Source organism: Protopterus annectens, chromosome 4.part0 (genome assembly GCF_019279795.1).
Source record: "Protopterus annectens isolate FY-2018-M chromosome 4.part0, PAN1.0, whole genome shotgun sequence".
NCBI classification, from domain to species: domain Eukaryota; kingdom Metazoa; phylum Chordata; order Ceratodontiformes; family Protopteridae; genus Protopterus; species Protopterus annectens.
This window is the reverse complement of record NC_056733.1, coordinates 651,081,165-651,099,475: the sequence shown is the minus strand read 5'-3', so window position 1 is coordinate 651,099,475 and position 18,311 is coordinate 651,081,165. Positions and strand designations below refer to the sequence as shown.

General features: G+C 42.8%; 1 protein-coding gene across 1 annotated transcript in view; it reads right to left on the bottom strand.

Moving 5' to 3' along the window:
- LOC122799503 (MLX interacting protein) overlaps positions 1–18,311 on the bottom strand; it is a gene marked incomplete in the record, with an annotated part of 1,086,811 nt that overhangs the window by 761,887 nt on the left and 306,613 nt on the right. Inside the window, 1 exon segment of the mRNA XM_044068616.1 lies at positions 14,068–14,737. Within this exon segment, the coding sequence (XP_043924551.1) occupies positions 14,068–14,737 (670 nt within the window).

The following is an 18,311-nucleotide window of genomic DNA, read 5'->3' as shown; positions in this document are numbered from 1 at the left end:
ATATACCATGGAACACAGTGAAGACAGTCATCAAAAAGTGGAGAAAATATGGGGCAACAGTGACGTTGCGAAGAACTGGACATACCTCCAAAACTGATGAAAAGACAAGCCAAAAAACTTGCCAGGGAGGCTGCCAACAGACCTACAGCAACACTGAAGGAGCTGCAGGAATTTCTGGCAAGTACTGGTTGTGTACTACAAACTCCTGTATGCGCCCTATGTTTGGACTATGGGGTAGTGTTGCAAGATGGAAGCCTTTTCTTACACAGAAAAACATCCAGGCCCAGGTAAAATTTGGAAAACAATACATCAAGCCTCCCAAAAGCATGTGGGAAAATGTGTTACAGTCTGATGAGACCAAAGTTGAACTTTTTGGCCACAATTCCAAAAGGTACGTTTGGCACAAAAACACTTTGCATCACCAAAAGAATACCATCCCCACGGTGAAGCATGGTGGTGGGAGTATCATGCTTTGGGGCTGCTTTTCTTCAGCTGGAACTGGGGCTTTAGTCAAGGTGGAGGGAATTCTGAACAGTTCCAAATACCAGTCACTTTTGCCTCAAAACCTTCAGGCGTCTTCTAGAAAGCTGAAGATGAAGAGAAATTTCACCTTTCAACATGACAACGACTCCAATCATACATCCAAATCAATAAAAGAACATCTTCACCAGAAGAAAAATAAGTTTTGGAATGGCCCAGCCAGAGCCCAGACCTAAATTCAATAGAAAATCTATGGGATTAACCTGAAGAGGGCTGTGCACAAGAGATGCCCTCGCAATCTGACAGATTTGGAGCACTTTTGCAAGGAAGAGTGGGCAAACGTTGCCAAGTCAAGATGTGCCATGCTGACAGACTCGTACCCAAGAAGACTGAATGCTGTAATTAAATCAAAAGGGTGTGCACACTTATGCAACCAGCTTACTGTACATTTATTTTTTATATTTTTTCCCCTAACAGATTTGTTCGTTCTTCAATTGAATTGTACAGGTTATAAGTCACTTTAAAGGTGGTAAAAGTTTTGAAATGATTTATTGTGGTCTCATTTTTATATCACAAAAACCTGGCATTTTAACAGGGGCGTGAACACTTTTTATATCCACTGTACATATATATCAAAAGTCGGAGTATAATTAAAGTTCATGAAAATTAGTACTGTTTCACTCTTTTATGTTACCCAAAAGTGCTCACCACAGCACCCACAATGTGCCCAGAAATGACTCTCCCTGTAATTCACATGGAGTTACATGTACTGGTAGCATATCCGAGTACGAGTGTATATTCTTTTTTCATTAGACCCATTGTTCCTTGTACAATTGGAACTGTTTGAGTATCTTTCTTTCTGTCTTCAAATCCTGTTATACGACTTTGTGTCTCTCTATATGTAAGACACTGTAATCAATAGGTGTTGCAATTTCAATGATCAGTGATACTTTTGTCTTTTTTTTTCATGGACTACTATATCTGATTTTCTCTCATCTAGTTTTTGAACTGTTCAGAATGGGTGATCCCATGTGATGTACACTTTTTTTTTTAAACAAGAAATATCTTTATTAAATGATTATGTATAACATAGGCAATCATACATTTATTTAAATGAAAACAAAACAATATTGATGTAATTTTAGCTGTAAACATCATGCTTCACTTATAATCTGTCCAGTCATTGTCAAACATTACATAACTCATTCAAATCCTACCTTCTTGTAAACCTCATTCCTCCTCTGCATGCAATTTTCCCACAATTCTCATTTTTTCTTTTGCTCCTATCCTTTTCTAAATATTCCAGTTCCAGTTGTTTTATCTCTGTTACTATACTCACTACTTCTAGCAAAGTTTGTTTAGACTAACAGTTCCATTTTCTAGTATTTGCTTTTTTAGCAGCCACCATAATTAGACACAGCAAGACCTTACTATGTCCAGGCAATGCTGAATCTGTATAATAGCTCAAAAAATCAGTTCATTAGTTGCATCAATTTGCTCAATTAGTATCTCTGACAGAGCAGTCTGCAGGGAATCTTTAAAGTCTTCCAACTCATTATACTCCCAGAAAATGTGTTCTCAATTACCTCTTTCTTCCTCATCACACCTCCAACATTTGCTGTCTACCTGAGCAAAAATTCTTTGGAGTCTGCTTGGGGTATAAAAATACCCATGAAACCCTTCCAAGCAAAGATCCTAAATCTTCTAGACTTTGCTGGATATTTGGCAGACATTGATATATCCCCCATTGTTTCTTTGTGAATTGATTATCTACGTCTTTCTTCCAAAATCATTTCTAATCTTCTCTTATTGATTCTTATAGTTATGCAACATTTTGTATTCTTTACTAGTAATTCCCTTTTTAACAGCAGCTTCTGTTCTAGATTCTACTAAAAACTCTACCAGTGCTGGTTTTCACTAAGGAATCCCCTATTTGTTTTTCTTTGCCTACAGTCTGCTATCACTACTTGATAGGGAAGGCAGTCTCCAGCCTGTAGTTCAAATAAATTCATGGCCTTTTCCCATTCTATAATCTTTCCCTCGAATTTAGTTCCAGTATCGAGATTCTTTTGCCAGTTTTCTTCAATAAATTCCAGTCCCCTCTTGCTAATTGTCTGTATCCCCAATTGCAGTCCTCCCTATCATAAGAATCTCCTTTCTCCATTCCCATGCTGGCTTAGTTCTTAGAATACTTTTTGCTACATTACGAATGTATTCTGTATGGTTATTGTTCTTCTTAAGGATCGGCATCCAAAATCCAAGTCTCTCCTTGTTTCTTGAGCTTCTCCCCTGTTTCATCATCATCCCTTTCCACTTTGAATTAGGTTTCTGCTTGTGCTATGTATAGGAGTCTTAACTGTGTAGCTCTGAAATACTGCTCCAAATTGGGTAATACCAAACTGCCTCGTTCGATTAGAAGAATCAACTTATCCCACTTTACTCGATGTCTTCCCCTCCCAGATAAAAACCTTCAGCTCTTTATTAATTGCTATCCACAACTTCTCCTCTGGTTGATCAAAATATGCCTGACCTATTTAAAAAAACTAAAGGGACTAAAAACATTTAATTGCTTGTACCTTGCTATCTATTACCCATACAACAGAGCTTCCAATTTCTAAGCTTTTGTATTATCTTTTATTTAGTCTTTCCCCACGTACCTTCAGCTGTCACACCAGAATCCTTTTTAATCCATACTCAAGTACTTAATTTTATCATCTTCCCATAAATATGGATATTGCTGAACCAATTTGTGTTAGCATACATAATTTAAAGCGATTTCCTTTGTTTTAGATTAATTTTGTATCCTGAAAAGATTTGAAACATCAAAATGTTCCACAACACTTTTGAGCCCTAAACTGGAAATACTCCCTCCTCAGCTTAAACAAGCAAATAAGACTTCTTATGAAATTCTTCAAAGCCAACTATAAATCCAGACTAGCTTCCTCAAATACAGGTAACCATAAGGAGTTCTTTAGTTACATCCATAACCTAAAAAGAAAGGCCCAGATTTGTGCCAAACTGGTAGTTAATGATACCGCGTATACCGAGCCTGTGGACATTGCTAACCTGTTAGCTGACAAGTTCTGTGAAAACTTCACTCCCCTTTCCCTGACACACTTACCCCAAGACATCCCCACCATCTATGCCCTACTTTGTATCTCTAAAGAGCAGGTCGTGAATGCCTACTCTAAGGTCAAAAACACAGCATCCATAGGACCTGGTAACATCCCAGACTGCGTCCTACATGGGCTCAAACAAGAACTAGCAATGCCATCGGGTACTCTCTTCAATCATTGTCTAAGCACTGGCTTTATCACAGCTGAATGGAAAAACGCCACCATTACCCCCTTGCACAAAGGTGGTGCTTCCACGGACTCCAGGAACTATAGACCTATTAGCCTGACTAGCCTTATCTGCAACGCCATGAAGAGAAACATCATGGACCTTATCAGCAAAGATATTGGTAACCTCCAAACACTTGACCCTACTCAATTTGGATTTGTCAAGGGGAGGTTATGCTTATAAACCTGGTGGACTTCTTTGAGACAGTCGCCAAGGCCCCTGATGAGTGGAAATCTATGCATGTATCCTACCTAGACTTAGCTACGGCTTTTGACATTATCCTCCACTCATGGTTAAGTGACAAACTCACCCAGCTAAGTATTAACCCATATATCATTAGATGGGTCGCTAACTGGCTCATTGATAGAACCCATATAGTCAAAAAAGGGAAATCTACCTCCAACAGCAGACCTGTAACCAGTGGTGTTCCACAGAGATCAGTCCTGGGACCTCTACTGTTTGGAATCTATTTCTCTGAAGTGCAAGCTAAAGGTAAAGGTCTGTGGCTGACAAAGTTTGCTGATAACTGCAAACCTGGAGAGGTCATAGAATCTCCAAATGATATCAACATCCTACAAGAGGGTCTTAAACAAATGACTGGTGCCAAAGTCATGGCCTTAAACTCAATGCAAAAAAAATGCATCATTCCCTTTCAGTAAAAGTGATGTTCCTGCTAACTACCACATCAATAACACCACCCTAAATGCACACTTAGTGGTGAGACACCTGGACAGGTTGACCGCAAACTTACCTTTGATCACCATGTCTCCACAGTGGTAGGAAGGGCATTCTATACTGCTCATCTCATAAGTAATGGCATTGCCTCCAGAAAAAAAAAAAAGAATTTATAACCTCCCTGTACTCTTCCCTCATCAGGCCAGTAATGGAGTATAATGCTCCTTTTGGAATGTACCTTACACCAAGCACTTGCAGCAATTGGAGAGACCACAAGGAAAATTCAAGGTCTTTAGCATTTGTCCTACAAGGATCATCTGAAATCACTGTCACTTTTTTCTGTTTCATACAGACTACTCAGAGGTGATCTCTGTCTTGCATACAAGGCAATCTTTGACCCTGTTTCACTGGAAATGCTGCATATCGCAAGTCAAATGGTACACAGGTTATTCACTCTAATTACCTTAACCTGGTATGTGGCATTAGTAGAACCTGCTGAAGGGAAAGATTAGTCTCCCAGAGGTTGCCACACCTTTGGAACAGACTCCTGCTTCATGTCAAGCAGAGCACCTCACGGACCCTCTGCAAATACAAAATGGATGATCAGATGGGTAACCGTAAATTCACCCCAGGGGATCCACCTATGTCCCTATTGGACAGGGGTGACAGGTACTGATTGTGGAAATAAGGGTAAAACTTGGCTAGGCTTGTAAGGGCCCTAGGGTCATTAGCCTAGTAACCTCCTATGATCCCATGAGGCTTCAGTAGGGAAAACCTGATTTGCCAGAGTGAATAACAGACAATGAGGATCACTGTGGTCTATCATCAGATTAACTTCTGTATAAATCTGGGTACTGCAGCAAAAGGAAGAAATGTGCGAGAGAGCTCGGGCAGCCACTTCTCGACTAGATCTATTTCCAGGGACTGCCCCTTTGGGTGGATCAGAGCGAAGTAGTTGTTACACTTGGTTTTGTCTAGGGAAATGAAAAAATAACAGCAAAGTCCCAGTGATGGAAAATCTGACATGCCACCAATGGACTGACAGACTACTCGTAAGGTGTCAGAATGGATCTAATGATCCTGTCAGCAATACAGCTGGTCCTCCCAAGAATATGAGTTGCTACTGAAGGAATGCAAAGAAATCACCCATTGCCACACTTCAATGGCTTCTCAACATTAAGGGGGTAGGACCTGGTTTGTTCTCGCTTGCTGATGTACCAAACTATTGTCATGTTGTCAGTTTGTATACAAATCACTCATAGGGACAAGTCATCTTGTGGTTCCATGCAAGGAAGACTGCTCTCATTGCCAGGACATTGATGTGAAGGTTGGCCTCCTCTTGCATCTATAAACCTTGGACCATCCTCCTTGGATAATGGCCCACCCACCCACCCACTCAAAGGAGGAGTCAGCCGTGGTTACCATGCCGTAGGGGTGGCATCAGAAATAGTCTTCCTAGGAGAACAAAGGGGGAAGCTAAGCACTAATGAAGTAGAACTTTGCAAAAAGGAGTGATTATGAGGGCAGAACAATATTTTAAATGGGACCACTGTGCTCTGAGTAGCCACTGTAGTACTCTCATATGGAATCACTGGAAGAAACCATTAGTTTTAGGAATTTGACTAGGACCACTGATGGAGAACAAAGGGCAGTGCTCTGAACTGAAAGTGGTTTACTCCCAAGCAGAAGAGTAGGATCGTCTGGATGCTTTGGCTATATAATCATCCTGAAAATCGATCAAGCAAATTTGGTAATTTGCTTGTAGATAAGGCAAAACTACTTGCAGTTAATGCAACACTGGCCTGAGATACCTGGCTTTCTTCAGAATCAAAAAGAATTTAGAATAAAAACCTAACCCTGTCTGATCTGGTGTGACCGCTTGAATGGCTTTTATACCATTCAAGAAGTCACATTCTGGCCGCTATTTGCTGACAAGGTGGCACGTTTTAAGTGGCTGACGTAGCAGGGGAGGAGGAGGAAGAAGGGAAAACAGAACTGTATAGCCACTGGATATCATCCTTCTTACCCAAGAATCACGAGTGATGGTTATGTACACAGGACAGAGGGGAGCAGTTGGTAGCTTTTCAGTGATGGTTAGGCTGTCACAGAAAAGCCCAAGATATCCCTGGTTATGTGGGTCCCAGAGACCCTGGGGTCTGCACTATTGAAGCCTTTACTTTTCCATGGTCACCCATATCAGAAGTGGCTTTGGCGGTTTGATGCTGGAATTTTTTTTTTAAATCACAGGGATTTGGACCCCTTTTGGTTTCTGTTGTAAGATCGTTAAGGGTCCCAAATTTAATTCCTAAAGCAGACAGCATCTTCCCATCGTGCTCACACTTCTACATTCTCTCTCTAATGTATGGACCAAGCAAGTAAGATCCATCATATGGGGCATTCATATAAGATACATTAAAGTGGTCTGCAAAGTTGTACAGGTGAAGCTAGGTATGGTGTCATCACTATGCCTGTGATTGCTGCTCTTTCTGCTCCATCAGCTGCATTACATATAAGCTGCATGAAAAGGTTGGTGATACTGAGCATGGTGCCAAAGGTGGAATTTAGCTGCTTCTTAGGGTCAGGGGTGGGCAGTCTTTTCAAAGAGACTAGTGCTTACTCAACTTGGTCTCTGAAAATGGTTCATATGCGAAATGTGTAGTTCAAAAGCAGAGAGAAAAAGTGCCTACACCACACGCCTGCTTCCCCATCCTGTTCATCACCCTAGACTCCTTTGTTGGGTGGATGGACAGCTGCTGATGCTATGTCAGCTTTTTCTTTAGTTGCCACTACCACAACAGTAGAATCAAAAAAGGGACCCTTGCACCAAAATCTTCTGTGTTTGGGGACCTAAATATTTTGTCTGTCTTTCTTGGAATACTTTCAGAGTCACTGGGTTCCTGCCAAGCTCTCCCGGTGACCAGATCAATAAGGCAGTTTTGCTGGTGGTACCACCTAAGGAGGAGAGGGTGTGGACATAAATGCCTCATACAGGACCTCCTCATCCAATGAGGGTGGGACTGTAGGCCAGTATCTCCTCTGTCATGTCACAAGGTTCTTACTGAAATTGAGGTCTTTTGGGGGGGACTGAGGGAACCCTCTTGATCATCCAAGCCTGGATCTAAAGTGATCAGCTCTGTAGGAGAGTCAAAAGGCCTCCTTTTGAAATTCCTCTTTTTCGGTAAGGTCTTTTTCCTGATCAATGTAAATGAAGGTACTACAACTGAACAACTGCCTTGGGAATGAGATCTTGGAAACCTTCTGGCCCAGCCTACTGGAGGCAATGTAAGTGAATAGCCGGGCATCTTTCCTGAATAGCTTAGTCTTGTGAATGTAAAAAACTTAACTGACTGTGTACATCTACAATATGCAAAATATAATCTGCTTTATTAGAGTAATTTGGGAAGAAAACTAGCAAATTAATATGCTGGAATAAATTTCATTTCTGTAGCTACTTTTGGAATAAAGGAAGAGTTGCCCTGAGAGACTACCTTTATGAAAAATGATGTAGGAAGACAATAAGGCCTGCAGCTCTGATAGTCTCCTGGCTGAAGCAATGGTCACCAAAATTGTTTTCCAAGAAAGAAACTTCAATTGTGCAGTGGAAACTGGTTCAAATTGGGCCTTGGTCAAAGCATCCAAGAGAAAATGCAGATACTATAGCTATACAGGGTCTTTCACAAGTGACCAAAGGAGAAATATTCCTTTAAGAAAGGCCTTGTTAACTTGAGAGAGTCCTCAAAACCCAACATGAAAACTGGAAATAGCTGCTATTTGAATCATGACAGTGGAAAAACTGGCACCTGCTTGAAGAACTGGGACTGCAGAAATCGAAGAAAGTCGGGAAGCGTTGTACAAAAAAAGTCAATATCCTGAGTATTAGCCCAAAAGCCAAAGTGTTTCTATTTACTGTGACAGATCCTCCATGTAGTATCCCTTCTTGGAGGACAAAAGAATCTTGACCACTTCAGAGAGATGACAATTTCTGGCCATCAGAACTGGATAAACCATGCAGTTAACCTTAAATGTGGCATGCCCAGGGGAGGCTTGCCAAATAGGTGAGTGAATGGGATGGATCCAAAAGCCAAACTGGCTTCAGAAAAGGGAACCAAATTGATCTGGGCCAGAAGGGGGCTATAAGGATGACAGCTGCTTTGCATCTTAATGCTTTCTGGATGAATCTGGAAATTAAAGGGAGAAGGGGATAGGCATAGTGTACCACCATAGGCCATTACTGACACGGAGCACTCCTGGGTGACTAACCCAGAGGGGGGATCAAGGCAAAGAATCTGCTGCATTTGGCATGCTAGGGAGAGGCAGAGATATTGCAGTAGAAAGTGCTCCAATGCTGAAAAATCTGGTTGGCTACAGATGGGCTGAGGGAAAACTCGTGAAGTGTAAGTGAAGACTTGCTATGCCTCTCCACTAGATAATTGGTAACTCCAGAATGTGTGTTGCAAAAAGAAAAGTGATTGGAGGCCATCACTCATTGCCATACCTTCACTGCCTCCTGACACAGTGGATAGGTTGTGGTTCCTCCTTGCTGGTTGATGTACCAAACCACAGTCACATGCTGTCCTTTTGGACACACACACCAAGGTGGTCCTGAATTCCTGCAACACAAGGACAATCGCTCTCAATTCCGGTATATTTTTGTGAAGAGAAGCCTCTAAGTCAGATAACTGAACTTGGACTAGCCACCCCTTGTAATGGCTCCCTTACCCAAGGGAACATGCATCTGTGATCAATGCAGCCCTGGAAGCAGGAGTTATAGTTTCCCCTCGTATACAAGACGGGACTGAAGCCACTGTCTTCAATGAGACCTGCAAGAATCCATGACAAGGATGGTTTTGGAGAGAGAATACTTTATTTTATTTACTTTGGGAATAAGGGGAAGCAGATGATTCACACAAAGGAGACCAGAGGGCCAGGCATGGACTAGAGCATCTCTGAGGAACTCCCCCGGAGGGGGGATCAGAGTGAAGAACCCACTGCACTTAAGTGTTGGAAGGAGAGGAGACAAGATCGCAGCAAGGCCAACCCTATTTTAGAAAGATCTACTCCACTACTGACGGATTCAGAGACCACACTTAAGGCATCAGAATAGATTGGCTGAGCCTATCCGCCAGGATGTTGGACTTCTCCGGAATGTGCATTGCCACTAGAAAAATGGCCAGTGGAGACTGCCCACCCCCACAATCTCATGGCCACACAGCAGAGAGGATAGAACCTGGTTCCCCGTGTTTGTTGATATACCAGACCACTGACATATTGTTAGTCTGTACAGCAATAGTCCCCCGAAGAAGAGAGATACGGACAGCTTGTAACACCAAAAGCACCACCCTCATCTTCAGGACACTGATATGCAGATTGGTCTCCAGAGCAGACCACATGCCTTGGACCATCCTTCCCATGCAATGCCCCCCACCCGAGCAGAGAGGAGTCAGTGGTCACCGTGATCGTGGGAGAGGGAAGAATAAACAGTCAACCAAGAAGAGGGTCCTGGGAATGGAGCCACCAAAGAAGGGAGTCCCTGCAAACACAAGACAGTCGAACAGAATGGGATAGAGGAAGGTCTAGCAGGGACCACTGGACTCTCAAGTGAAGGCGTGCAGTTGGGGCAAGGGTGATCGTGGCCGCCATGGACCCTGATGCCTGAAAAACTAAGCCCGCCATGGGAAATTAGGTTAGACGAATGTCCTGTACAGGACAATGGAGTGAAGAGAGTCAGTCTGGAAGCAGGAAAACTTTGCTTTGTATAGTGTCTAGTCGGGCCCCTATGAAACCCACCACCTGAACTGGTGCCAGTTGGGATTTGGTGAGATTCATGGTAATACCCAGGGATGGCGGCTAGAAGAAGGTAATCTCTGGTCTGTATTACCAATGCCTAGAGGGAGTGGAGAGGAGCCAATCGTTCAGATAGGGAAAAAACAGAAATCCCTGCAGCTGCAGGTGAGCCGCCACTACTTTGGTAATCACCCGCAGGAAGTGATGAGTCCAAAGGGGAGTACTCTGAACTGAAAATGATTGGCTCCCAGCCAGAAGTGGAGAAACTTCTGGGAGTGCCTGTCCATCTTAATGGCATAGCACATGTCCTGGAAGTCTACCATGCAACAGCTAGTCGTTCATCTGCAGGAAGGGCAGAATGGACTGAAGGGTGACCATCTGAAACTTTGCCTTGGCAACGGACAGGTTCAGGGTTGACAGATCCAGAATGGGTAACAAGTCACCCATTTTCTTTGGCAACAAAAAAACCTGGAATAAATGCCTGATCCGAACTGGTCTGGGGGGGATGAGCTGGATGACTTGTTTTGCAAGCAGCCTGGCAATTTCTGTGGCTGTCTCCTCCTGCTGACCAGGGGGAACGTCCGGGAGGTGTCTGGGTGGAGGGGGGGGGGTGAAGAAAGAGGACAGAGTAACCTCTGGATATGATCTGCAGAACCCAACGATAATTTGTAATGGACTCCCTAGCTGTTGGGTGCAGAGATAGGTGCCCCCAGACTGCCTGCAGAGAAGAGCAGTCAGGCAATCCTTCAGGAATGTTGAAAGGGTTTGTCCGGGAAAGCATCATGAGACCCTTGGTTCTTCAGACCCCCTCTGCCAGGAGGGATTTCGCCTGTCATATCCCCCTCTGCCCCTGGTGGAAGACATATCCTGAGACTTCCGGAACCACAGCTCCTTTACACCACGCAGATTCCTTGAAAAGGATTTTTGTGGAGTGAAGAAGCGGATCCCGATGGCAGACAAGGTCTTCCTGTCTTTCTCGCTCTGGGTTAACATATCATGAACTGTCTTTCCAAACAAGGTGGGACTGTCGAAGGGAGCATTCGTGAAAGACTCCTTGAAGAGCTCAGAAAAAACACAAAGGCAGAGCCAGGCATGTTGCCTAACGGCCACACCTGTAACTGCAGCTCTCGAGGCACCCTCAGTAGCATGTGAGAGAATCCTCATGGACGTAGTAGAAGTGACGGTGGCCATACAGAAGGAGAAGACCTCCTCCTCCTCTGCCAACATGGACCCCGGGGCAGAGTCAGCGACCTCCCTGACCAGGTCTCTCTGCTGTCTGATGACATGTGCAAGGTAATTCACAGCACATAAGGCAAAAGTGGCTGAAGCGTAGGCCCGCTTTCTGAAATAATCCATCGCCCGAGACTCCCTGTCTGGGGGGTGGACTGAGGAGCTCTACTGAGCCAGCTCCTTCTTGGTGGCTGCCGCAACCACCATGGCATCGACTGGGGACCCCCCCCCCCGACCCAGTGGGGATTGTCAGATGGGGAGCTTAGGACCTTATCCGGACATCTGGGGATAGGCTCAATCATGTCCAGTTCCTTCCATGCTCTACAGGAAATAAGATCCACTAACGGATCCATAGGGGGGACACCCAGGAGGTAGAAGGGCCTGTGCCAAATGCGTCCAGGAATACAGACCCGTCAGGACAGCGCTTCAGGGTAAACCACCTACCGTTTTGGCCCAGGATCTCGATGTCCCCAAAGGAGACATCCTCCGGGGGTGATAGAGGGGAGCTCTCCCCTTCCTCCAATTTGGTATCATCGGTGAGACTCCGTCAGGGAGTGTAAGTGCCTCCTCTTTCCATATGCTTCCAAGGGAACTCCTCGGGGGTGGCTCCGGGGAGGATTCAGAAGCTTCAGGAACTTCCAAGATCAGAACATCCTGGGGCAAACTGGCAGCAGGCTGTTCCCGAGGGGGCAGGATGGAAAACTCCGGCTCAAAAAAAAAGAGGGAGCCAGGGCAGAATCAGAGGATGAGGCCCGGAGGAATTTCAACGTCATTCTGTCCACTTCGGCTTTGGAGAGACTCCGAGCAGACTGGACTAAAAAGGTTACCAACACCAGCCTAGAGACAAGCCAAGGAGAGGTAGCGGTGGGGAACCGAGCCAGACAGGTCTCTGGCTTCAGGGAGAAGCACAGAGGATGAAGCCAAGGGGAACTTCAGCTTGGATCTGGATGGGAATTAGATGGGGGCTCAGCCAAGAAAGAGCACTCTGGAGACTTCTTCCTAGGCTGATGCAACTCTTTGGAGCACACTCTCTCTCCATCCCCGGGCTTCTTAGCGGGAGGTTGAGTTCTAGAAGCCGGGGTGACAGGAGAAGCAATAGACTCTGTGGGAGGCAGGAGAAGGCCCTTTAAAATAAGCTTATTCCTCCTGTCAATTAAAGCACAAGGGTTGAAGCCTGTGCAGATCGAGCATGAGAAATTTAGATGGGTGACTCCCAAACAGATTGCGCACAGATTGTGTCCATCGGAGGGAGACAGCTTATGCCCACACTCTGCATACTTGGACTTTGGAGCTGATGCTGGAGTATACAGCCGAGTTGGATCCCTGCCAGATCAGAATCCCTCATGTTGAAGATTAAATGAAAACAATTTAAAATCTGGATTTTATAAATCACAATAAACAGTGGCTATTAAGTTTGTAATATTTTAATTTACCATATCTCATCAACTACTCAAGTTACACACATACTGTTAGCAATATTTTATCTAGCTAAGAGTTTTCATATGAGAATAAGCAGTTCTATCTGCGCTACTTGCTTGTCGAGATATCTAGAAAAATATGAAATTTCTGACACTGCAAATTATTATATGAACGATTAATCTCTTTACCTGAACTAGACAGAGGTCAAATATCAATACAGGTGTGTTTGCCATAGTGATGCTTTAATATGAGATATTTTAATACTTAGTATGTAGTATGGTTTTGAAATCATTAATTGTAAATATGAAAAAGCAATATTTGGCACCTACAGGAGTCCGTATGATGTAACTGCAGAAATACCTGCAAGCGTCACTTAGCTGCAATGAGTTAAGGTGACGAGTTTCCAAGCAAGCGTTGAGAGAAGAAACTTGCACTCTTAAGATCTTTGAAACAATGAACTGACAGATCCAACAATTTTTACAGTTGTGCCCTGCACTCGAGCAGAAAAGTTACTGGGAGTGGTGAGCAGTGCAGGAAATCTGTCTACTGCTTTCCCCTCCTCGCTAACATCCAATAGAGCAACAAATAGCAATGTAGCTGAAAAAATAAAGGAAGGCTCCCCAACAGAGCAGTTATCTGAACCCATTAAGGTCAATGGTACTAACAATCATGCAAAGAACAGACAGACTGGTGCAAAACCTGCATTCATACTGGTGGAGAGTGTGTCTGGGATTTATGCTGAATGTCCACTTGTGTAACCTTACGCCCTTGGGCTTAGGTCACACATTGGACATACGGCTCTATGGAAGGTCTTGGCTTTGGTGCCCTAGCCAGACGATCATATTTGGTGAAATAACCCAACAGTTTGAAAAACTGCAACAGTGACCTGAGGAAGGATATCACTATGTTCATTAAGCTCATACAGCTGGTGTGCTTTAAGGATCCAACAATCTCTTAATGCAGTAGTAACCGCTGCAATTACTTTACTAGATCAGAACTATTAACAGAAAAAAAATGACCGATAAAAACATGAATTTAAAACATAAAATGAATAAAATATCAACAAGTCATCAGCAAAAGGAAAGAGGTATAAATAAAAGCTTGCTGAAAATAAAACAGGTTTTAAAATCATCTTACCTGGTGCTATGAAGGCACTATTTACCAGTATTGAAACACCTTCTGGTTTGGGGGCAAGCACTGTTTTTTGGGACTTCAATCTTGTTCTGGAATTTGATGGTGGGACAGTCTGAGGTGGGGTGGGTACTGTAAATGTTAATTGCGACTGTGGCTGAACTGGTGGCTTCTGCTGCATTAAACCACTTTGCACTGAAAGATTACAAGGCACTCCTTGGTGTTGACTGGCAAGAACAAGATTCTGAGACTGGCTAAAGGTAGTAGCAGCAGCATTACAAGTTAAAGTGTCTGAAGCAGTATGGGTAATGACAGAAGATTTCAAAGGACTGTCAAATCCAAACTTTTGTACTTCTGGAGAAGCAAATGCAGTTTGAGAATTCAAGCTTGTAATCTGAGGCACTGCAGGTGAAGCTGTGCGGTGCTGTGTGACAGAAGTCTGTACAGCAGGCAACGGCACTGGGACCATTCCTGTAAATGTCTGTCTGCTCACAAGAGAGTCTTCTGAACTAAATCTTTGAGCTTGAATATAAGCACTCACATCAGGACTCTCCTCACAAAGACTGCTTGCACCACCACTAATTGTTGGACTAGGTCCAGGGGACGGAATTAATTCTTCATCAAGGTTAACTGGAGGAACTGTAACAGACAAGGTGTTTGCTGACAGTGATGCACTCTGCAAAAAAAAATGAAAAAAAAATGATTGGTAACTAGTCACAAGCATTCCTGGAAACAAGCGTTTCAGCTACTGGTATCAGCTGTATAACAGTGTTAAGCTTTTTTCTGCCTATACTATAAAGTTGTGAGGTGTACTTAGTGTTACAGCACTCTTATGAAATGGGCCTTTGTAGCAGCTAAAGTGAGGACTGAAAGTTGACATTTGTTACAGGATGCCAGACTATTTTTCTAAGATATTTAGATATATGTTCTGGTACCAAGGGTGGCCCTTTTCCTGACACTTCCTCTTCTTCTTGAACAGAAAAAGGCAGCAGGAATAGCACAACAATAATCTCTCTAAACTTAAGAATGAGAGACAAAAAGCTGGGAGAACACAGGCAGATAAGTATCACCTGCTGCAAGAGCCCATACAAAAAAAACTACAATTATGGTAGATAATTCACACCATATTTTAAGTACGGCAGCAATAGCAGATAAATTCATGACAGGAAAAAAAAAAAAAGACAGCAAGCAAAACCAAATTCCATGAAAGAAAAAATTACCAGGAAAGTTAAAAACTTTTTAAATAAAATGATAGTACAGACAACAAATCATGGCATCCAAAGAATGAATATGAACTTTAGCATAACGAATATACCACTAATATAGCAACATTTGCAATATCTACATTAAAGCCATACAGGAGAGGAGGGCACACAACACTTATCTAATGGGGTAACATGATTAGTTACTTGTCTGTAGTCAGCATTTCTCAATCTGTGTTATTTGGCAAAGTAAAATAAGAGTAGATATTTTTCTTTTGAGAAAAAAGTAAAATGCATTAACTACTCTCAGAATTAGAAATTATGAAGCCTCCACTAGGATGTCACTAGGCATATGTAAACACACACACAAAAAAAAAAAAAAAAAAACAGGTTGCTTGTCAAGCAGAGAGACTTCTCCCTCTCTCTTTTCAACTGCCAATGTTCAGCAACTCAAAAACAGGTCAGCTCTGAATCGCCTGTCACCTCCCCATCTCAAAAGGGGTCTGACAGAAGAAGCAGAGAAGCCATTTTGGAGCAGACTGATGCATTGCAACTCATGGTAACTAAGATGGCTTCTCATGCTGGCTGGAATTTTTCATATTTCAGAGGACACCCCAAAACTGCAAGCAAAAACCAGTCCCCTGTCTCTGGGTCTAAACTTTTATTGCTTTTGCTCCCAGTTCCCTATAAACCATTAAGGCGCCCCTCCATCCTCTACATGATCCATTAGTTCTTACAAGAAGCAAGAACTCCATCTTCCAATTGTTGTTCTCACAAATGAAAGGAGAGGGATTGATACTGATGGCTGCAATCACCTCCGAGAACCAGAGTTAGCCCCAACTTTTCCCTATTTCACATGCACAACAGCATGCTCAAGGATCACCATGCATCATTCACTTCCACCTAACAAAAAACGTCACCCTGGACATGGGCATTGCATCCTTCTCCCTGACAGAGCTGAGTGGGCACTGCCTAATCATTCCTGTTCCCTTCTTTCAGCAGTTTCACCAGCACCTAAGTCACTACCTGAAATGGGTCATAGGCAGGACATTATCCCAGCACACCAATAGACAAGATGCTTCTAAGAATGGAAACCCCAAATTAGTCTTAAGACCTGGAGAAACTATCCAAACTATAGTGTTTTACAAAAGTATGCAAGGTACACCATGTTGCTAAGCAAATTTCATCCGTTGCTAGGTTTTATAGGAAAGTTGCAGAGGTTGCCTAAGCCTGAAGTGTGTGCCTCTTAGTTTGTTGGGCAAACATGTATTTAATGGATTGGTAAACAAAGTGATACAATCTGACAACCATTTGGATAATGAAACTTTGGTCACTTTCTGAACTTTTTTCTGTTCTGGAAGAATGACACAAATAATTGGATATCCTTCTGAATATCTCGGATTTGTGAAGGTAAAATTTAAATTGCCTGTGTACATCCATGCAGTGCAGTCTATATTCCTCTTGCTGGATTGATTTAAATGGACTACTGTAGCAATCGAAGGTATAACTGAATTTTCCCCTAAGGAGTACAATGTTCTTATGTAATACAATGAACAGAAACTTGCATGACAATGCATGCAACTCTGATACTCTTCTAACCAATGTAATGGCCACTAGGAAGAGGGTCTCCAGACAATAATTTAATGTCAGCTGTACTAGCAGGCTTGAAAGGAGGTGGGTCTATTTTTTTCAGAAAAAAAATATGTGGAGAAGGATGTTACAAAATGGGTATGTAATGCAACTTCCCCTAAGGAATGCTTTACAGAATACATGGGAAGCTAATGATGACAATGCAAACCCTTGATGGCAGGAATATATTGCTGCTAAATGAACTCTGATGGAGAAGTATCAAGCCACCTTATTAAAATGGGGCTGATAAAAGGGTTAGCAATTGATTGAGAAACAGGGGCCCAAAAAGGTATCAGTATGTCTGCTTGCCCATAAGGAAAACATCATTCATTTATCTCTCTAAACTTCCAGGTCAGAAGTTTTTGAGAGGCTGCAATCAAGTCTGTGAAGATATGTGAAGGCTGCCAGCCTAGCTAGATAGAATTTTGTAGATAATTCTGAAATGTGAGAAAACTGCATTGGATGTTGAACTGCAAAAATGTAACAGTGCACTCTGCTGTAAGAAAGCCGAAAGTCAAGCATTTTATGACTGTTTGATCTCAGGCCTCAGAGCCGTGGTGTCTGAACCAGCAGATTCTTTCTACTGTTTTGAGACCAGAGTTGATTGCTAGATTTTACATATATAATGTTTTTAATTACTTTAGTTTCCTGACCAGGTGCAAGCTTACTAAGAAATGTAAATGTAGAGCTTGTTAGCCTGGGAAACCAGAGAATTGTTAAGAATGATGTAATCTAAAATGAGTCAGCAGGATGTATTATCAATTTAAAGGACTTTCTCAGAGACAGAGAGAGCATTTTGGATTTTGTTTAAAGCTGACAACTCACCAGTACTATGCTTTGCTCTTTATGTAAGTTTATTTAGAACTCTGATTGCTATTAGACATAGATAGAAAATAGTAAGTTTAGTCTACCTGTTTTTCTGTACTGATGTCAGAACTATTCTACTGTATTTTAAGCATTTTCTTGTGATCTCTGAACGCTTGACTAGCACTGTGTAGTAAGAAGTATTGTCTTGTGTTTTTATTATTTATTATTAAATATTTTAAACCTTTCAACTGTGGCTGTTTTGTGTAGAGATAATTTACGCTCTAAAGTACATTGCACGTATATTGTGATACTGGCCATGCCACTCCAATAGCTTTAGCCCTGGGTAATACTTACTATTTGTATAATATTGCACAGTAATAATTGGACACCCTTTGGTAAGGGCCTTTTTAGTATCTGATATTAGTGGTTGGTGGCAGCTGGTACTACCTTATAAACTGGCAGGAAGGGGCATAGCTGGAGAACCTGTGCCAGCCTTCTCCAGGAGTGTCTATGTGGTTGTATATAACTTTCATCTCAAAGTTTGTGTGTGTCAGCTACTTGGGCAGTGACACAAAGCACTGATTGGACAGAGAGGGTGCTGGAGGTTTTAGC